This window comes from Pteronotus mesoamericanus, unplaced genomic scaffold (assembly GCF_021234165.1).
Source record: "Pteronotus mesoamericanus isolate MK-2021 breed Mesoamerican mustached bat unplaced genomic scaffold, CSHL_Meso_final contig_101, whole genome shotgun sequence".
NCBI lineage: Eukaryota > Metazoa > Chordata > Mammalia > Chiroptera > Mormoopidae > Pteronotus > Pteronotus mesoamericanus.
The window spans coordinates 16,939,047-16,961,910 of NW_026555001.1; the positions used below are offsets into that span (position 1 = coordinate 16,939,047).

The 22,864-nt window shown below is 37.8% G+C and overlaps 1 protein-coding gene across 1 annotated transcript in view; it reads left to right on the plus strand.

Annotated features, from left to right (window-relative positions):
- The first annotated feature begins 6,621 nt into the window (after positions 1–6,621).
- DNAJC27 (DnaJ heat shock protein family (Hsp40) member C27) overlaps positions 6,622–22,864 on the plus strand; it is a 28,803-nt gene continuing 12,560 nt past the window's right edge. The window contains exons 1-3 of the mRNA XM_054566363.1: positions 6,622–6,861; positions 13,907–13,989; positions 17,475–17,544. Of these exons, the coding sequence (XP_054422338.1) occupies positions 6,775–6,861; positions 13,907–13,989; positions 17,475–17,544 (240 nt within the window). The 5' untranslated portion in view covers positions 6,622–6,774. The remainder of the gene's footprint in view (positions 6,862–13,906; positions 13,990–17,474; positions 17,545–22,864) is intronic.

A 22,864-nucleotide genomic window follows, 5' to 3' on the forward strand; every position in this document is an offset into this window, starting at 1 on the left:
CGGGAGAAACTCATCTCATGCCAGTAGCTTATCCAAGTTTTTTACTCTATTTTGTCATCTCCCTGATTTTTTATTACTCTTCAGAATCCCCAGGCAGTTGTTTTGGGGTTTTTTGTGTTTTGTTTTGTTTTTTTCAGTTTATAGCTATCAGCGGGAGAGCTGGTCTGTAGGGAATTTGGCCTATAAAAGTGTGCCTGCTGTATCGTGGGTATGTTTGCAATTAAGGGCTTTATCGTCTAAAGATACATAAATAAGCACTGTTGTAGATCTTTGGTTCAAAATAACCTGCACGGGGAGTGTAGATGAAACAAGGTTGCACACAAGCTGGAAACTGATTGTGTGAAGTGCAGACTACCTCGCTGTCCCTGCTGTTGCACAGGTATGAATTTTGTCACATAAATTATTCCAGAGCACAGACTAGGAAATAAAACTTCCAAATGTTTTTTACAAAGCAAGCATAACATTAATATTTAAGCTAGGGAAAGGTAGCACGAAGTACTTAGTTTATATTACTTATGAATTTTACCTAATTCCATTACCCCTTAAGACCCTGATACAGAAATTCTCAAAATGTTCTTACAAAATTTGAAAATATACAACAAAACTATGTATATATTTACCTTTGACTAATCCCACTTTTTAAGAAATTTACCCTGAAGACACACCCACAACAATACGAAAATACATGAATGCCAAATATATTGATTGAAAAAGACCATGGCACGCCTGCACAGTGGGCACTACGTGGTTGTGACCTAGTGGGAGCGCTTTCCAGGATGTATTATTAAGTGAAAAAAGCAAAGTTCAAAGGCACACACGTACATAGTTAGTTATCTTTTGTGTAAGAAAGAAGGAGAAACAAGAAAATATACATGTAACTGCTAAGTTTTTCTAAACAGAAACAAAAGAAGGAATAAACCAGGGTGATCGGTTGCCCACAGCAGGTAGGTGGGAAGAGGTGAAGAGGACTGGCACCAGGGGAAAGTGACACTTTTCTGAGTATGAAAGTATGTATCATTTTGACTTTGGGAACGACATTAACATTTTACACATTCAAAAATTAACAAAATGATGTTAACAGAAACAGAGGAAAAACCACATTAAGTATAAACTGGAATAAATGAACTTAACTATATTTCAAATGAAAACCATAACCATGCTGAGGGGCGTGGGGGGGGGCGGTTAACCCAATTAACCTTTAAACACAAAATCCAAACTGCCTGACACTATATATCAAACTTTATTTGTCAGGTTAAGGCAAAAATAACCATAAACAAATAGTGAATTCTAATTCAAAGTGTTACTGTTTTTTGAAATGGTATGGATTAGCAATCCTTAAACTACTTCCTGTATATCGTAAAATTGATCAAATAAGTAAATATATTGAGGATGATGAGAGCCACGTTTCTCACCAGTGAAAAAGGGAGTCACAAATATGGAAAGGGAGAAGACTAGCTCGAGTCCTGTTGTGCTAAAATAAATTGGGGATATCAGTATGAACTATGTTTTAATATATGGATTTAGATGCATGTATGTATGGAAATTTTTTTTGGCTCAGTCAACTAAAAAGGTCCAGAAGCAAAGACACCCTAGCGTCAATGAGCACACCTAACACCCAGATGCTGGTTTCTAAACACCATTCTCCACCAAAAGGACTTAGGAACTAGGGCATGTAGTTCTGCCAGAAAGCAAGAAAATGATAAAAAATGGTGGGGACACATTAAAAAGACATAATGAGTCAGCTTGTGTATCAAAGAAGTAATAGTAATAAAGCAATATTCATGAAGTAATATAAGTACATGAGTCCAAACTGATATATATTAATAAATTAATGAAGGAGAAAGGAAAGCTCTCCTTCAAGGTAAAATATCAAGTAATAACTGTAGGAGGAATAATGAAGTTAGAAAATCATAATTTTGCATCTGTCATGGCAATAATATCTTCAGTTGTGAATCATCATTAGAGTATAAAAATTTGTAGGTGAAAGTTCAATGAAGAAAGGGTATCTACATAACTTCAAAATATTCCCTCACAAAATAATTATTAGAAAGGGAAAAACTCACTTTAGTGAACACTGCCTTATACCTTAACCAACTAAATAAAATTAACATCATTAGTAAGCGGAACAAATTGAATCACCAACCTTCAGATATTGATGTCCTTAAAAGGACATTATGTCTTTTCTGTGATATTCCAGCCAAACATAACTGAATTTAATCACAAGAATACACCAAACACCAAATGAGGAATATTATAAAAATACCTGTCATTTTGGACGATAAAGAAAAGCTGAGGGACCATACCAGATAAAATACTAAACGTATATGACAACTAAATGATACTGAATTAGACTCCAGACCAGAGGGCAGGGAATATAGTTATAAAGGATATTTTGGGACCAATGGTGAAATTTGAAAATGAACTGTGGGTTAGATCAAAGTTTCCCAAATATTCTTGTTTCAAGACACCTTCAGTGTCTCAATAATTTTTTCAGTCTTCCTTGGCCAAAAGAAATATCTAGATTCAAACAACTTATTAAGTATTTATGCCCTAACAATTTAATTACTACTTGAAAAAATAATACATGTAAATTGAATGAAAATATTTTTTATATCATTCTTAACCATAATTACTTACCAATGGGATTTGTGCACGTGTTGGGCACCGCACAACTTCTCAAACCTCGGAATCAAGTTGGATGAGACCACCCCGATTTCCTGTTCCACACTGATTTCTGCACTGTGCTTGGTTTTTTCCACAGTAACGGAAAAAAAACCCAGCTTCCCAAATACACGACAAATATAAGGAATATGGCGCCATCTACTGTAGAAATTGTAAACAATCTCGAGCAAGTAGATTTGCATAGTGTTGGGGGTTTTTTTATTTGCCTTGAGGATTAATTTAGAATGTAAGATATCCTCGGGTGAACTGAATTCATGGGGGGCTGCGGGGCACCTCAGCACGCAGTACGAGAACCACAGGGTTAGATAATAGAGCTGTATCTGTGTCCCATTTCCTGATTTTGATACATACACAGTTGCTATGTAAGAGAAAGTTCTTGTCTTAGGAAATATATGTTGAAGTATTTATGGATAAAGAAACATAACTACTAATCACTCTCAAACGATTCAGAAAAAAATGCAGACAGATTAACAGATAAATAGAACAACTGATATAGTAAACAAGACAAAATGTTAATTGATGAATCTGGATGATTGGTATATAAGACTTTCTCCTATTCTTAAAACTTTTCTGAGTGAAATTATTTCAAAATCAATTTCTTAAAAATACAACACAACACTACATTTTAAGGTGTATACACATGTGTAGTGAAACAATTTTCAAATGCCTGGAAGTGAAAAGCACCAATTCAGTCAGTTACAATCTTTTCTAGAGAGGGAGTAGGGACGTATTGGGGAAGAGTACACACAGTATCCGTGATGTTTTATTTCTTATGCAACGTGGTAGATACACAGGCATTCATTATGTTATTCTTTATACCTTTAAGCATGTCCAGTATTTCCTAACTTACTTTTAAAATACAGGTTTAAAATATGAATCTTTCTCCATACATAAATTAAAAAATAACACACACACAAGTAAGTGAATGCATACGACTACTGGTTATTGGGGGTTACCAAGTGCTTCGCGGGCATCATCTCTGGCAGCCCCTCTCAGCAGCACCCTCTGCGACACAGCAGCACAGAGGGTAGCACAGCCAACTGCAGCACTGGGGGGGGGGGGTTGGGTAGCAGAGCCAACTGCAGCACTCAGGCGCCAACCCCCTTACCTCTCCCAGCTCCACACTATGCACAGCGAATTCACGTTTCTCTTTCTTCTTTCTACACTCAAGACTGGAAAAGAAAGCCACTTTCTTGCTTTTTGAACTCCAAACTAATTTAACACCTCCAGTAGAAAACATGGCTATTCATATTCAAGTCTTGAAAACATCAATATGAAAAAATGGTAAAAAATTTTAAATTTTGGTAGGTTTTATTGCTCTTTTGCTCAAAAGTATCATACCCAACCAGTCTTTATAGCTAAAGACTTGGCATTTTGCAATTATTCTACCACAGTACCAGTTCTATATATAGGGTCAAAGGTAAACTGTCAAAGAAATACATGCTTCTTGATTGTATTAAATCACACTGAGAGATCAGCATCTGGAGAACCAGTTTAAATCCAATTTCTCTAAGCTTAAAACTATCAAAACTCTAGCCATGACTTATATTTCATCGTTGTAAAGAATTTTAGAAGCTTTACTGAAATGTTGTATTACTTGTTGATTATGAAACCAAGCCAGAATAGGTATTTTTCTTTAAAAGCATATAATATTTTAAAACTAAAAATTTAAATTGGAATATTTGAAAATCAAACTTAAAATAACTATTTTGAAATTTTGAGCCTTTATTTACTGTCTTCCTGCAATGCATTTAAGGTGCTTAAAGCTATGTGGGAACACAAGGAATACTACCTTTGCCCTTATAAGTTACTGGGAAATTGGCAGCCATTCTTTCTCAGAGCACTAAATAATCATTTGTTAAGTTCTATTTATCTTCTGTAACTGAATATATTGACTAAAAAAATTACAGTCCCTTTCAGAATGATTTTATCAAGCAGATGCTTTTCTTATCTCTTGGAATGAGAGAACATAAAAGTGGTTATATTATAATTCATTATTATTTGACTGCCTTATTGTCAACTGAAGGAGAGGTGAGAACAAAAGTTGGGGCTAAGTTTGTCAGGGAGAGAAGGAAAAAGAAGGAAGGCACGCACAGCTACACTCACACACGCACGCACACCTTGATAGAGCTGGAAGAGTTTAAAAATGTCTAGTCTGAGCGTCTCTCCTAGGGATTAGAACCACATAATAAAAAAGTAAGGACTAAGCTTGAACTTGTCTTGACTCTAAATGGACAACTTTTTTTTTTTTAATCACAGGAATGGGATTGAGATCTTGCCCTAAGGCCTGTTGAACCTGAGGACTCCTTGTGGTTAACTGGGTCCAAATTCATAGTCCAGAGTCTAGCAGCCATTGTTTACAGTGGCCTGTCTCTCTCTCTCTATCAGGGGAAACTCACAGATGTAGCTGCCAAGCCTCCTGCACTGTTTTTCTGCCCAAAAACCATATTATAAAGGAGTTCTTGGAATTCTATTTTGACCAATAAGCTGAGATCTGCCCTTTCAGTCAGCCTGGAACAACTACATAGTCATTTGTATCTTTACTGACCAATCAGAGCAGCTGCATAACAACCAAGCAGAATGCATGATTCTGAAAAATAGGGACAGTGCTCTTTGGGCTCGTTAAACTGTGAAAATTTGGATCACTTATTTGCATAAAAATAGACCAATCAGGGGCCAGGTAGCCAGTTTCCCTATATATAAGAGGGCCTCCCTTCCTCCATTGTCTGGAGGGAGTGCATCTTTGGTTTTCTTGGGTGGCTGTGTTTTCCCAGTCTGTGAATTGTCCACCTGAATAAAGACTACTTTGTACCCCAGAATTGGGACTCCTATTGGTGAAGCAGGAGAGAGTTAGGAGGGAGGAAACTCTGGAGGTGACCCGCGGCTAAGATAAAGGCCATCTGATGGAGGGCAGAGATCCTGTTCTAAAACCAGTTCCTGTTTTCTGAAGAAGTGCTGAATCATGGTGAATCATGGATACACCTGATAAGAAGATGCTACCTAACCCCTGTTTCATTATAATAGCATTATAATAAATTAACATTGGGGACCCCTCTTCCCTGGTGGCCAATCAAGGAAAACTATGGGAGACTACATGCACAGTAGCTTTAAAGTAATATAACTACTTGTACCTACGCAACAAATACCCGCCAAAACTAGCCAAGAAATATCCACCCTATATTAATAGAATCTCTCCAGCCCCTGAGGTCAGTCTCTGCTTGGAGTTGGCCTTCTCCCACGTTCTGTGGAATGTACTATCACTTAATACATCTGCGCTCTTGCTGCTATAACTTCTGTGTTCGGTTCAATTCTTTGTCCATGATCACCAAGAATCTTGTTACCTGTGCCCACCTTCAACATTGGCATTGGATTGGGGCAGGCACCTTTTTCTCCCAACCTCTATTCTAGGGTCGTGGAACCAGGACCAGGGACCCAACTTCCCCATCTCTGTGGCTCCTGACTCTGTCTCTTTGGGAGTGAGAACAGGGGAAACAATATTGGACGGTGAGGAGTGAGTGGACAGGCCAGGGTGGACTGAAGAACTTGGAAAACTCCGCAAACGGACCATGGTCTACTTCAAATTTTCAGCTTGCTGATCCTCGAACTAGTTAATCCATAATTCCAGGGGATCCCAGGAGGAGGATCTGCCCTAAACAGCCCATAAATTTCCACCACTTAACAGGGAACGTAACAAACGCCTATGTCCTGGCGCCCATGGGCACAAAGCCGCAAACTCTGTGAAGGCTAAACTCAGCCACCTCTGCCCGCTGCCTTCCTGCCCAGGGACACGGTCTCCAGATCCCAAATTCAGGTAATCACAACCTCAACTCCAGGGCCTGGCGATGACGTCACGCCTCCCCTTTCTAGCATCGCGAGACTCTTCGCCCCCCCAACCTCCTCCCCCCACCCCCCCGCAGCCCTGCTCTCCCAACCGCCGGTGCCGGCTCCCGTGCAGTGGCGGGGATGGCGAGCCGCAGAGTCCAGGCGGTGACGATAGCAGCGATTCCGCCATTGGATGAGGAGGCTTGAGGGACGGGCCGGCGTGGTGAACAAGGAGAAGCTGAGGCGTGTGGCCCCGAGAGAGCGAGGGCAATGGAGGCCAACATGCCGAAGCGGAAGGAGCCTGGCAAGTCCCTGCGCATCAAAGTCATCTCCATGGGCAACGCTGAAGTGGGAAAAGTGAGTATCTGCTTGTAGGGGCGGGACCTCAGCACAGTGGAACGACGTGCCGATTGGCTGCGAGGGCGGCCACTCAACAGCCTGGGGCCCAGCCTCCTCCCCGCCCCTGAGAAGGCCCTGGTCTACCCCTGGGAGATGGGGCTCCTCGAGGAAAACTCTCCTGGCCTTCTTGACCTTTGAGTTGTCACATCTTCCACTGACGTCACTCTCTCTAAAAGGGTGTCTCCCATGACCCTTAATCCAAGGAGGCCTAGATTCTAACGTCAGACCATCTGCTTAGATACCGTATCTGCGTTCTAGGTGACCCATCCAGGACTTAGAGGTGGCGAATAAAAGTTTAGTTGCCCCAAGCAGTGCTTGGAGCCGAAGGAAACTTCCCTCGTGTGTGCTTGTGGGGGTTGAGGATTTGTAAGATGTTTCTCTGCAGTCCTGGAGCCCAGAATCCAGCATTTTAGTCGTAAATAGTGTAACTGATACTGAGATGTTTCCCAGGGAGGTGCAGTGGATGTCAAGGAGCCTGTGTTATGTTGTTGTGCGTGTTTGTTTTGTTTTTATTTTGGCAGTGTCACCACGTCCGTCCCCTCAAAGATGCCTTAGTTCCACTGCCTTTTCCTTTTCCTCAGCCTACTGGGTATCCCCTACAAGCTCTCGCATTGTATGTGGGGTGAGGGGGATTCGAAGGCGAGAGGTGACCGGAGGTCTTTACCTAAATGATTTCTAAGACTGCTTCCTCTTCGCCCACATTGTCTCTCCTGGGCGAGTGGAAGCTGTCGGTTAAGAACGTCTCAAGGTCATAAAATTAGTGACAGAGACAGATTAGAACCTGCGTCTTCACACTCTCACAGCCGAGCTCTTTCCCTGATTTGCATGCTGTCAAAATCAGCTGGGAATAGGCTCTCCCTGCTGAAAGAGCTGTCAATGAGAGTGTTTCCGCCTGTGCCTTGCATCTGGTTAATGCTCATTAAATGTTTATTAGTGTCTTTTCTTTCTATTTAGCAGCCTTTTACCATTTATGTTTACCACATATAAATGGTAAATAAATATATAATATTTATGGTAAATATATATATAAATGGTAAATAAATGGTATATAAATACACACACACACACACACACACACACACACATACTAACATAGCATTCACTGAAAGGCAACGTTTACTGAGCATCAGCTATGTGCCAGGCATTGGAAAGAAAAGAATAAAATGCCTCTAGAAGGTTATATACTAAACTAGCAAAGTGAGCATGCATCACTTTTATAATTTTACTATGCTTAATGGTGCAACATTAGAAATAACCCCAAATGCCACGTCACTACATTCATTTAACATTGTTCTAGATTTATTAGCCAGTACAATTAGATAACAGACAAATAAAATATGAAGCACTGCAAAGAAGGCAACATTATCATTATTTGCTAATGATATGATTGTTTATGTAGAAACCCAAAGAGAATTAACTGAAAAGCTATTAGAAACAATAATAAAATTTAGCAATGAAAAACTAATATACAAAAATTAATAGCTTTACTATACAAAATTATAATTGTTTGGAATATATAATTGAAAAACTAATTTACAGTGAAAACCAAAATAAAGTGCCTAGGTTTAAAATTGAGGAGAAATAGGTAGGACCTATATGAAGAAAAATTTCAGACTCTATGAGAGACATAAAATTACTTAGGCTAATGGAAAGATATTTCTCCTTAATTAGGACCACTCAATATCGTAGAGATGTCAGATCTTTAAAAAAAAATACACAAATATAATTGAGTTCCAGTTAAATTACCAATACGGTTTTTCTTCACAACATAAAAGGTACTAAAAGTCCTTATGAAAAATTAAACATGGGAATAGCCAAGAAAACTGTGAAAAAAGATATGAGAGGATAACACTACCAGATATTAAAACACATTTTAAAGTTACCACGATTTTCCTATTGATACTGGAAAGAAAATATAGGGACATCACTGGAATAGAATAGTGTCCAGAAATAAACCCAAATGTATAAGGAAATTCAGTTTACAAAAGTTGTAATTAAATCATGGGATAATCAGTACTACTGGAACAAGTACCTACTGTTTGGAAGTAGAGTAGATTCCTATTGCATTTCTCTCTCAAAAATAAATTTTATGTGAATAAAAGATTTAAATGTTACTTAAAATTTTTTTTTATTAAGTTAGTAGCACAAACTCACTTCAAAGAATTTGGAAAATATAGAAAGATATACAGATAAACAGTTTTAAGTTAAAAATTAAGGAATGCTCTTGTAAATAATCCTTGGATCAAAAGGCAAATCAAAGCAAATGACAAAAATAACTATAAAGCAATTAAAAGGATAGAATCTATATAAAAACCTTCAGGACAAAATTAAAGCTGTAGTCAAAGGAAAATGCATTATTTTATTCATTTCTAAAGAAGAGAGATAAAAACTAAAGGAATTTAATGGTTACACAACTTTGTGAGTATACTAAAAACCATGAAGTATACACTTTTAAAGTGTGAATTTTATGGTATGGTATATCTCAATTTAAAAAACTAGAGGAACTTACTATATTAGAAAAAGGACACAAAATAAACTAAAAGAGAATTTTCTGGAAAGATTAATGAAAAAGTGCCTAAAAATCTGTTTTAAAAAAATAGAGAAAGGAAAAAACTATAAGATTTGTACTGAAAAGGAGACAGTCACTTTCTGGAAGAGATTAAAAGAATGATTAGAGAATACTACGTGCAATTCTGTGAGAATGCATTTAAAAATGTAGAGAAAATGGAGGATTTCCTAGAAAAATATAAATTACCAAAATTGACTAAAAAAGAAGTAGAAAACCCAACTGACCAGTTACCCCAGGAGAAATTACAAAATAAATTTAGAGATTTACCATTTAAAAAGGTATCAGGATCAGGTGGCTTCATTAAGAAGCATCATTTAAGCTTTAAATAACACATGATTTCAGTTTCTTAAGTTATTCCAAGGCAAAGAAAAATATGAACAGGATTCCAATTTACTATATAAAATCATGGTAACCTAAATAGCAAAACTCAATAAGTGTCAAAAAAGAAAAGCATATACCAATTTCACATATACATAGAGATGCATAATTTCTAAATACCAACAAATAGAATTCAGCGATATATAAAAGTAATTCACTATTAAAAAATAGGGTTTATTATATGAATGCAAATATGGTTCAATATCAAGATGTCAATCAACATAATTTGTTATATCAACAGATTACTGGAGGAAATATTTATAGTATGTACTGTAAAAACATTTGATATAATCAAGTCAATTCTAATAAACGCTTTATGATAAAACAATATTTGTGATCAATCAAAGCAAACATACCAAATGGTAAAATGCTAAGGCCATTTCCATGAAATACAGGTACAAAAAAAAGGATACTTGCTATTTTCCTTTATTATTTAGCATTGCATTTTGGAGGTTCTGGAGATGCAACAAGAAAAAGATTCCAAAGGGCTCAATATGCCCTCTGGGAGAATCCTGAGGTTTCTCTGTGTGGTTTGTTTATATCCAACTCAACGTGCAGCATTGGCAGTCAACCTGCTCCCAGAGCCCCACCCCAGTTCTCGGGGTCCTCTAGGATCTGAACTTGTCTAATATACTTACCACTGAATCTTTATATCAACCAGCTCTGAAGCTTGCCCTAATTCTAGATTTCCATTTGTAGTAAATAAATACCTTCCTGTTGAATTTGGTTTCTCTTACTTGCAGTCAGAAGTACCCCCACCATACACTATTGTAATATATACTTCTCTGGAGTTTGCTTTTCTCTCGTAATGATAGATTATGGCAATTCTTCCAAGTTACCTGACAAATAACTCACTCTTCTTCATGGTTGCATAATAGTCCATAATATACAAGCAGTCCCTCTATTGATGAGAATTCACTTTATTTCCAGCTTTTTCCCTACCACAGTTTTGCAATAAATACTGTTGTGGGTCTGTGTGTATAAATATAGGCAGACCTTGATTTATAGGGCCTCACAGATATTGTTGTTTTTTATACCTTGGAAGATAGGCCACGTGCAAAAATATTGTGACTTGCTGGAGGCTCAGATAATGTTCAGCATTTTTTAGCAGTGGAGTATTTTTAAATTAAATATTGTACATTGTTTTATAGACATAATGCTATTGATCACACTTAATAGACTACAGTATAGTGTAAACATAACTTTTACATGCACTGGGAAACCAAAAAATGTGTGTCACTCGCTTTAATGCCACATTTGCTTTATTGCTGTGGTCTGGAATCAAACCTGCTCTATCTCCAACGTATGCCTGTATATATATCCTTAAATACTGGTATTCTGATTTCTATGGACTAGATTCCCGGGGTAGAATTGCTGAATTGAAGAACACATTTCTAAATTTTAGTAGTTATGCCAATTGTTCTTCAGAAAGGTGTATTTCTATCACTAGTAGGCAGGTACCCTTTCCCCCCAAATCCCTGCCTAAACAGGTGTTGTCATTCTTTTAATTAATGAGAAGTAACTTTATTGTTACTTTAATTTGCATTTCACTGCCTACAGATGAAGTGGAACATCTTTTCATATGCTTATTGGATATTTGGATTTCCTCCTCTGTGTATTGCCCGATTTTACACTCCCTGTACTCAAGTTTTCTAGTTTGGAGACTTAGGGACATTAACTTTTTACCAGTCATATTAGTTACAAATGTTTGACCAAGTATGTTATTTACCTTTTAATATTCTTATAGATATTTTACCATACAATTGTTTTTATTGTTTATTATTTATATGTACTCAATTATGTCTATATTTTCTTTTATGGTTTCTGGGTTTCCTTTCTTGATTGAAAAAGTTTTGCTAAGGCTGTACATATGTTGCACATTTTCTCCTGAAACTTGTGTTGTTTTATTTTTAGATACTTAAATCATAAATTCATCTGTAATTTATTTTTGTATATAGGGAAGTTAAGCACCCAACTTAATTTTTTTCCAGATGGATAATCAATTGTGCCAGTAGCATTTAACCAGATAAATCATTCTGTCCCATTGATTTTGAATGTGCCCTTCATCACTTTTTAAATTTCCTTACATAATGAGATCTATTTCTGGGCTCTCCGTTTTGTTCCACTGACTTATTTGTCTACTCTTATGCCAATGTAATACTGTCTGAATTGGTTTCAGTGTATATTTTAATATCTGTCAAGGCAAATCCCTCTTATTTTTCATACTTTGATTAGTTCTTCTCAGTTGTTCCTTCATATGAATTTTAGGATAATTATATTTTTTTTAAAGACTCAAACCTGTTAAGATTTTAACTGGAATTTCATTAAAAAAAGAGGAGTGCCTTAAAATCTATTTAAGAAAACTATCGAAAGCAAAAAAAATCTATTTTATGTTATTTAACTTAGCTCCTCAGAGCCTAAGGACCAGGACCCCTGTCCCTTCGTGTTATAGGGAGTTGTTATTAACACTAGTGTTTAAATGTGTGTCTCTTTAAACACTTTGGACTAGTGTTGAAATATCATACTAGAGTTAAAGGACTTCTAGGCCCCTCAATCTCATGAATAATTTAGAGAAAGACTGTATTTATTTTTTAGTATATTGTGAGAGAAAACATTTGTGAAGTACTTTCAAGCTATAATGTGTTTTTAAAAAGTGTAGTCACTTCAAACAAGTTTTTCCTTCCGTTCACAATGAGCTTACTAAGTCCTTTTTATAGTAACTGTCCTATTTAATTCAGATTGTGGTTCATCAGGAAAGGATTTAAGCACAATAAACTCTATTACCAGCACTCCAAGGAAATTATAGGTTTCGTAAGTGCTAAGGATTATTATTAATATATAAGGCTTTTTAATTTTTTTATCATTGGCACAGAGCTAATTCTGCAAAAGATATAAAGAAGAAAAACACTGGTGTTGCCCTCACATAGTTTACTGTCTAGCTTTAGAAATGAGGCAAATATACACATGTGAACAGGTAATCAACAATACAAGGCAGTGTGTGACTAATGGCAAATGCATTGTGTGTGTGTGTGTGTGTGTGTGTGTGTGTGTAATAGTGTATATGTCAAGAGCTAGAGGAATTCAGATGCAGACAAGATCTCCTATAACCTGAGTACTCAGAGTTTGAGCTGAGCCTTAAGGGATGACTAAGATTTGAAAAGATGAGAGAAAGCTTATTCTGAAAGTCATGTCCTGGGAATTTTGCAGAAATGGATGGAGAGTTTGTATAGAAGAGTTTAGACAGAGAAGACAGATTAGGGCCAGGTTATTGGAAGACCTTGAGTAACAGACAAAGGAACATGGACTTTGAACTCTTGGCAGTGAGATGTCACTGAAGATTTCTGAGTTGAAATAATGTTAGTGGTATGCATTAGTGGCTGAAGTTGGGAGGAAAAGAAGGCAGAAAGAGACCGATAAAGAAGTTCCTACAGTTGTCCAGGAGCGAATGATGACCTAAACCAAAGCAGCATCAATGACAGCCGGGACAGAGAGAAAGGTGGAAGAAACATTTGGAAGAAGATTTAGAGAGGCTCAGAATTAAACATGACATTAATATTTTGATCCTCTGTGACTGGGAAAATGGTAGTATTATTAACAGAACTAGGATGTCAGCAGGATGAGCTGTTTTATGTATTGACTGTGAGATTAGTTTATTTTTGGGCTTGTTGAATTTGAGGGAACAGCAGGACATCTAAGTAGAAAGTAGTCCGGCAGATATTTGGAGATGGGCATTGGGTCTTGGGAGGGAGGTCAAGGCTAGGCTTCGCTATTTTGGTTATATTGCTGAAAGTCCAATAGAAGAGGCCTTCAAAGAAAAGAACACAAGGATTGAGAACTAAACTAAGAGTGTACCCATGGTTGACATTAAGGGAAGAATTTAAATAATTTTTCTTTAAAATCTTCACTTTTGGCATTTGTTTCAGTTATTTTATACTTTTGGGGTTTAAAAATGCTTTCTCATAGTGATGAATAAAGAAACCATAATGAAGAAATGTCTTTATTTTGCATATGTTCTCAGAAAATATTTACTAAAAGCATGTATTTTCACCTTTTTAGAGCTGTATTATAAAGCGATACTGTGAGAAAAGATTTGTCTCTAAATACCTTGCAACAATTGGAATTGACTATGGAGTCACAAAGTGAGTATATCTTTTCTTTGGGCTTGTAAAGTACATAGAAATTCAGAACCCTTCTAAAATGATCTGTCTTTAAATAGAGATTCTGAAGATAAATTGGGAAAGAATAGGAATGAAACCTTTACAGTTAAGTAGAGATCTTATCGTTCATCACTATCAGTTCTTCATGGAGCACATCCTAGTCACCGGGTCTTGTGTTAGGTATAGGATGTGCAGTGTTGAGCGTGTCAACACAGACCCTAACTGGCAAATACACTTTTCAGGAAACTTGTTTCTATAGAAGGAGGTCCTATTAGCAGGTATGTTTTTAGAGCATTTTGAAATATTCTCTCTAAAAAGTCTAAATGTTATGTGGAAAATGTTCTATCAGAGAACTTTATTGACTTGTGGTCTTTATAGCCTATTGGACTTGAGAAAAAAATGATCCAGGAAGGGTGAAATTGGGTGTAATTAGGGAGTTATTTGAAGATGAATCAAGAGAGGTTGAGCTTGGGGAGATAGTATTACACTATAGGAGCTAACACTGCCAAAGGGCAGAGCTGAGGGAGACAGCGCACCCCCTGAGGGTGGAATCTCAGGCACCCACTCTCCTGGTCCCAACCTGCCCCGCCTTCTCTCCTCTTACGTTCCTTTCACGCTTTATTCTCCATCCACGCTGAACGGCTGTCATGCTTTCCTGTCTCAGTGCCATTGTTCACTCTGTCCACCTGAAATGGCCTTTCCCCTCAGCTCCCCACCTGTCTGTCCCTCTGGGGTAAAATGTTCCCCTTAGGCCTTCTGAATGCCTCCTTTACCAGGCAGGACTCACTTTGGTTGCGAATGACAGAAATATTAAAATTCTCTGCTACTTATAGAACTTATCATAAATTGTCTTGTGTTATTATTTGTATGTATTTAATGTCTCCTGCTAGATTATAAACTCCACAAAAGGGGGCAGTTGCGTAAATTATCTCCAGGTTCCTGGCACAGCGCTTGTACATAGTAGATACTCAATAAATATTTATTGTGAGGTAAGATGGGTATATCTAAGTAGGAATTTTGCAAGATTAGAATATTAGAGCAACATTCAAAAAGGTAGATAAAGTGGTGTGGGGTGTATCTACATTTCAGGGCACACAGTATTTCACCAGTGATGTGGTAGGATTTCCTATTTAAGGCAGTTTTGTTTTGAATCATACAAGTAGCTAGTTTATTCATCCAGAAATGAGAACCACCATATTATGCCACAGAACTGCGGTTTATTCAGCAGATCATTCTGTTTCTGGCTGACATTTTTTTGGAGAAGATGGTTGTCCTGTGCGAGTCAGGAGGATGTAATTGACAGAAACCCAACTCAAACGAACTCAAAATAAAAGTATTTTAAAAGAACATTAATCAACCCACATAATCCTATCACACAGAGGTAGCTGGGCCTCAGAGACAGCCGAACCAAGGACAGAACAGAGCCACGTCATTTCACTGCATCTCTCTCGCTGCCTTTTGGCTTTCTCTGAACAGCCGCCAGCAGCTCTCAGGCTCACGCTGTAAATTTTACTTCCAGAGAGGGACCAAACTAGTGTTCCAAGCTTAAAGCTCCCAGGGAAGGTTTGGTTGTCAGGTGGGGACAGACTCCTTTCCCCAGCTCAGCTGTGGGGTCACTAAGAACATGGCAGAACCCATTTGAACCACAGTTGGGGGAATAAAGGGGTGAGGGGTGGTACAAGTGCTCTTTTGGTCCCGCAAAGCAATAGATGCCCTTTCCTTCTGTCCTGTTTTCAATACGGTGAAGCTTGAATTTCAGTATGCTTAAGAATTACTTGTAGAGTTTGTCAAAACAGATTCCTGATACCTACCTATGAAGGTTCACTGGGTCAGAGGTGGGGCATTTGTAACACCCCCTTCCCTTAATCATGATGCTGGTGGTCTTCAGGCCAGAACTTAGGAAAGCGCAGCCATGAGGTAGTGAATTGCCATGTTTCTTGAGGTAATTTTCTCTGGCTTCCAAATCAAATAGACCTCTTTTGAGTTTCAGCGTGTGAACACATTTATGTTACTTCCTGACTCTCATATATTTCGGTTCTATCTTTTCTCAAATGCTGTCTCTTTAGAGTAAAATTTTCTAATATGAATTATTATACCAGATCTTCTCTAGATGCTCTCAAATGCTGTTATTATTTTGTTTTGTTTTGCTATTCTCACACTCTTTTATAAGATGGATTCTTATTTTACAAAAACGCATCTTAAACTTGATGAAAATATGGTAGAGAATTCAGCAGTGAAGAAATCATGGTAGGATTATCAGTGGTGGTTGATTAATTTTATACAAGTAATATAAAACTGTGGGAATTAGGGTTTCAGAACTGAAAGTAGATGCTATATATTTGGACAAAGAATAATAAGAAATAAACCGGGAGAGAGGATAGGGTCAGTGAGAGCAAGTGCCGACGTCCTCATATTCCACAGGAGGGGGTCAGAGCAATGGTGTCTAAAACTGAAATCGTTATTTTTTTTAAAGTCTCTGATTTGTTAATTTATTGTTAATAATCTCTATTCTTTAACCTTAGAGAAATATTTTAGGAAATAATATTTCTGTAGTAAGGACACATTTATATTTAAAGCTCAATAATTCCTCCCAGTTCACTTCAGTTTCTTTTTTGTTGTTGTTGTTAAATTCAATAAAAAGTAAATTTTATTCCTTTTTATTTTAAAATAGTATAATCCCATATTTATTAAAATGTTTGGTTTTTAGTCCTACCTATGCATAAAAAGGATCTGCAGTGATTTTCATCTATATTAATGAAGGTTTTTTTCTGGGTGATATGATTTGGGTTTAGTTTTAAGCTTTCATCTTTGTAGTTTCCTTTAGTTTGAATTATTTGTAATGTTTTATTCATTCACTTTCCAGTAGTGATTTTTTTAAAATGGACTAGCAGTATATATGCTATGATGTTAACAGCAGTTAATTCTAATACAAATGATTGTTTACTTTTTGGTTCTTTTCTCTATTTTCAAATTTCTGAAAACAAATTGACTATTGTAATTGCTCACAAATAAATGGAGATCACAAGAAAATTAAACAGACGTTGTTAATAATAGAATCTTTGTTCCTGTTCTGCATGGTAACCAGGTATAACCAGTAGTAAATAAGATGTCTTACTAAATGAAATAAAATATTTTGTTTTCCTTTCATCTCCCTCCTACTTGTCACAAATCAGTTTTTCTTAGTACCATAGTAGTTGCCACCGTTTGTTAGTAAGGGGTACAGACTGAGTGTCTTGAGGTGAATTATTGAGGAAAATGAGGGTGCTTTTTCCAAGTGGGTGCAGCGTTGTTAAAACACAGAAGCTGCTGGCTCCTGCTGTGAAGATTACCTGGAATTAAGAAGAGGTGCTAAGTTCTTTTAAATTTCATACACATACGCTTTTGAAGTGTGTAAGTCACCAATAATATTAATGTGAATGCAGAAACCATGACCTTCTTAGGGATCTTTTTCCATTTGAACATTTCAGGGTACAAGTCAGAGACAGAGAAGTCAAAGTTAACATCTTTGATATGGCTGGACACCCGTTCTTCTATGAGGTAAGAAAGCCTTTTGAGAAAACTTGTATCTAGTATTGTCAGTGGTTTAGGGAAAGATCCTAAATTTTCCGAAACAACCCATATCAAATGCTGTGTAAAAACAGGTAAATGTAGCTGGTGTAAGACATTTTAACCCTCAAAGGACTGTTGCCTTTTACTTAATACCTTAGCTCAGAATGTGAAAGGATACTTACATTCATACTTGGGCCTAAGGATCACGTAATGTGACTGCTTTCATAGCAGGGTCCTGGAGGGACCTCTCCGGTCCGCGCCTCAGCCGTGCAAGCTCCGTCCCCGGAGAGAGCCCCACTCGTTTACTTGCACCTGTTGTTCAGCCCTAAGTAGTCTTAAAACGCATCTCATGACCATTCTCTCCTGTTTTTCCTTCCCTGGGTTTTTCATTTTCCCTAAGGAAGCTTTTTGCTCTTTTGTAACCTGGCCTTTCGCTTCAGTTCTTATCTTTATTATTTCCTTCCTTTTGCTTCCTTTTTGCTCTTTTGTAATCTGGCCTTTCACTTCAGTTCTTATCTTTATTATTTCCTTCCTTTTACACGCTTTAGGTTTATCGTGTTCTGTGTTCCTGAGGTGGGAGCTTAGATGATTAATTTGAGACTTTCTTCTTTTCTAATGTACATAGTTAGTGCTATAAATTCTCCTCCCAGCACTGCTTAGCCGTGTCCCACAAATTTTGATATATTGTATTTTAATTTTCATTCATATTTCATTTCATACATTCAGTATGTCCTTTTATTTCCCTTCACGCCCTGGCCGGGTAGCTCAGTGGGTTGGAATGTTGTCCCATACACCAAAGGGTTGTGGGTTTGATTCCCAGTTGGGGCACATACCTAGATTGCGGGTTTGATCCCTGGTCAGGGCACGTGTGGGGGCATCTGATTAATGTTTCTCTCTCATATCGATGGGTCTCTCTCTCTCTCGCTCTTCCTCTCTCTCTAAAATCAATAAAAACATATCAAGTGAGGATTTAAATATATATTTTTTTTTCCTTCAGACTTCGAACTATGGATTATTTAGAAGTGTTTAAGTTCCCAAGTATTTAGAGATTTTTTTCTGATATCTTTCTGTCATTGATTTCTAGTTTAATTCCATTGTGATCAGAGAGCACAGTATATGATTTTGATTCTTTTACATTTGTTTAAGGTTTGGGGTTTTTCTTCATGGCCCAGTGTATGGTCTATCTTGGTATACATTCCACTTGAGAGTATTCTGCTGTTTTGGATGGAGTGTTCTATAAGCATTTATTGGATTCTGTTGTTCAGTAATGTTGTTGAAATTTTTTATGTCCTCGCTGATTTTCTGTTTAGTTGTTCTATTAATTGCTGAGAGAGGGGTGTCTAAGTTTTCAACCATAATTGTGGATTTGTCTCTTTCTCCTTTCACTTCTATCAGTTTTTGCTTGACGTATTTTGCAACCCTGTTGTTTGGTACAAAAACATTTAGGATTGCGTTGTCTTTGTTATATGATTTTATTATTATATAATGTCCCCCTCTGTCTCTGGAAGTTTTCTTTGTTCTAATATCTACTTTAGCTAACATTAATATAGACATTTCTGCTTTACTTTCATTAATGTTTACATGATACATCTTTTTCTGTCCTTTTACTTTTGGCCTGCTTACATCATTGTATTTGAAATGACTCTCATATGGACAGTACATTGTTGTAGCGTGTTTTTAATCTATTATGCCAGTTTCCGTCTTTTAATTGGTGTATTGAGACCACTTACATTTAATATAATTGTTACATGTTAGGGTTTAACTCTACCATTTTGTTTTTTGTTTTCTGTTTTTCATTTCTGTTTTCTTCTTTTTCTGCCTCCCTGTGGGTTACAGAAACACTTTTTGAAATCTATTTTGATTTGTCTATAATGTTTTTAGAAAATTTTGCTATGTAGCTCTTTTACTGGATATAAGTTATCACAGGCTACTAGTGTCGTCATTTTAACAGTTTGAGTGTAGTACTATAATTTTTCTTCCTTTTATATTCCTTTATCCTCCCCTTTTTATAATAAAATTGCCTTAAATATTTTCTCTACATACATTTAGATCCACGTCAGACAGTGTTTACTTTTTGCTTAACTGTCAAGCATAATTTAGAAAACTTAAGCGAGAAGGAAAGCCAATTATATTCACCCGTATTTGGTTACTCTATTCTATCATCCCATTATTTTCCAAGGTTCCTTTCTGTTACTTCCTTTCTGTTTAGAGAACTTCTTTGGCCATCCTTTTAGTTTTCCTTAATTGAGAATTATTTGATTTCCCCTTCATTCCTGAAGAACATTTTTGCAGGTTACAGGATTCTGGGTTGGTACATCTTTTCTTTCAGCACTTGCAGATCCTCTGGCCTCCCCAATTTCTGATGTGAAATCTGCCGTCATTTGAAATGTTTTTTCTCATGAGGGGTATCGTTTTTTCCTCTGGCTACTTTCATGATTTTTCCTTTGTCTTTAATGTTAGAGGTTTAATTCATATATGTTGGCATGAATGACTTGGAGTATTTTTTCTGTTTGGGGTTTTCTGACCTTCTTGAATCTGTAGGTTTATGTCTCTTGCCAAACTTGGGAAGTTTTCAGCCGTTATTTCTTTGAACACTTTCTCAGCCCTACCCTGTGTCTCCTCTCCCACGGGAACCCTGGTCTTGTTGTGGTCCAGTGTGTCCCTGAGGCTCTGTTCTATTAACTAATGAGTTAATTAGTTAGTTTTACTTCTCTCTATTGCTTAGATTGGGTAATTTTTATTGTGCTGCCTCCTAGTTCTCTGATTCTTTCCACTGTCCCTTCCATTTGTTGTTGAGTTCAGTCTCTAAGCTTTTTTACTTCAGTTATTGTATTTTTCAGTAATTTATTTTTCTAAAATTTCCACTCAGCCTTTGCTCGAGTGGTGGGGGTAGAGAGACAGAATTTGTTGAGGTGTCTAGCTGAAGTAGAATGGTTGTGGTCTGAAGTTTCTTACCTTGTGAGGCTGCTGCCCTCTGCTCTTTAGTCTAAAGAGAGCAGGCTTTTGGGGGGCTTCTGGTTGTCCGCACCCTTTGGCATTTCCAAGTCGGACTTCCTCAACTTCAAGTCATGGATATATGAGGCAAAAGAAAGCTAAGGAAACCTACCACTGTCTTGTTCCTCAGGTCCTGAGGTTCCTAGCTTGTCTGCCTTTTTCTCTCCACCTTCCAGAGTCTTCTTATGTATATTTTATATCTGTAATGTCCAGGGTTTTTACTTGTGCTTAGAAGAAGGAATAGGGAAAATTACATCTGTTCCATCTTCCTGGAGGAAACCTAACTTTTAATGGCTGAATAATCTTTCATCTGGTGAATATACCCAAAAAAGAGTATAAATATACCCATTTAAATGTGAACCTCTACAGTGGGCTAAATCAATTTCACAAGCATTGTTGTTGGAAAAAGCATGGAGGTTCTGGATGACCACAAGGTTGACATGCATCCCAACTCCCAGAAGTGCTGACACAAATCTTAGATTACACCAAATCATGTAAAACCGAGTCAGAAGAAGCCTGAGAATTAATGTGGTCCTGACCCCTGCCTATTGTAAGGTTTCTTTCTGTGGCATTCTTGATTGATGGCCTTATTCATTCACCAGATACCAGTATGCCAATTTCTGTGGTCAACACTGGAAATGCATAGCCTCTGCTGTCATGGAACATAAATATGTCAGAGAAGACACATGTTAAACAAAGGACAGAATGCTTGGGAGCACTTAAAACCCAGACCCAGCTTATGAGGGTCAGGAAGTGCTGTTAATGGAAGCTGAGTGCAGGCGGATAAGTAAGAGCGCTGTAGGTTGGTGGGAATGCAGAGACAATACCGTACATGGGACAGTTTTGAGTGGTGCAGACTGTAAGAGGCTGGAGAGTGAGGATCTCTAATGATGGGGTCTCGCTGCTTCACAAGTTACTGTTTTACAGAGTTAAAAACTTTAGATGAACAACTCCCTTCTGAAGCCTGCCATCCTTTGACTTTCGCCACTGATTTCACCTTGATTTTGAAGCAACATAGACTGAGTTGGTTCTTCTACAAGAGAGCCTTTCTAATATGTGTTCATTTGTTCCTATCCCGGTAAAATATATATATTTTTAATTCCTGCCACAGCTAGACCTATCAGCATCTTTTGTGAATGAACTCTAGTTAGGCAGGGAGCTGAGAACTGAAGGACATTCCAGATACTGTCTAACTAGTGAAAAACACCAAGTGTTCTGTTACTTTCTATCATGAGACACTAGACTCTCAGTAATGCGACCAGAAACTGTAATAGCTTTTTTTCAGCAGCTCATAAAGATGGTAGTGTGCTTAATAGAAGCTCCTTGAAATCATCACTTTTAAAGAGGCCTTTCTGCAAAATTGCCTTGATCTCTCCTTTGCTGTCAAATATTTGCTATCTGTAGCTCAAACCTTCGTTTTTGACAAGACCAAAGCCATCCCCTCTCCCGAAGCTCCAGGCCGCCCAGGTGTGCCTTTTCTCGGAGCACCCACCTCGGGGAGCGCTCCCAGCCATCGTCGTCACCCCTGGCTTCCTCCAGTTCTTGTTGCCCATCCTGTACGGAAGCCTCCCCTGTCACCCGTTCTCTCAACAGCTTTGCCCAAAGGGCCTACTGTAAAAAGACAGTCTGCTTAGCCTGTGAGGCAACAACCTCAGAGGCAAGTGTCAAAGAGATGACTGTCAACGGAGCAGCGGGGCCTGACTCTCACCACCCGTCTTGCTTCCACTGGGGTCTCTTGGTGGGAGTTAGTGGGTCCGCAGAAACTTTCTGAGGCCTGAGTGATATTAAACAACTTTTTCTAACCTACAAGCTAGAAAGTTTGCCATCTTTGCATTAAGAATTAAATAATACCAATTTCTTTAGCATCCTATTTAATTAAACTTTGGATGTAGCAGGTCTGCCAAGATTAAGAGTAGAAGGCTGTCTGGGGAGACAGGAACAATAGAGTGGTAGGGGACCATTGAGACATCTTCTTTGGCCTTTTCAGTTTACAGATGAGGAAACTAAGGTTTGAGGTAGTAAAATCACTTACTTAAGTCTCTTTTTATACACAAATCCCCCTCAAGATCCATGTTTTGAACTTCTTTCCCCCTTTGACCTCTATTTTGTTCTCCTCCAAAGTGCATTCAGCCATTTGACTGAGCAAATATGTCTGAACCTCCTGGGCTCAGTGGGTGACACAAAGACAGAGGCATCAAGATGCTGCCTCCGTGCAGCTTACAGTCGAGTGAGGAGGCAGCCGGGTGTGCTGTAAACTGTAAAACTAGAAAGGGCACTCTAAAAAGTACAAAATGCCGTGATATTCTAGGGGAGT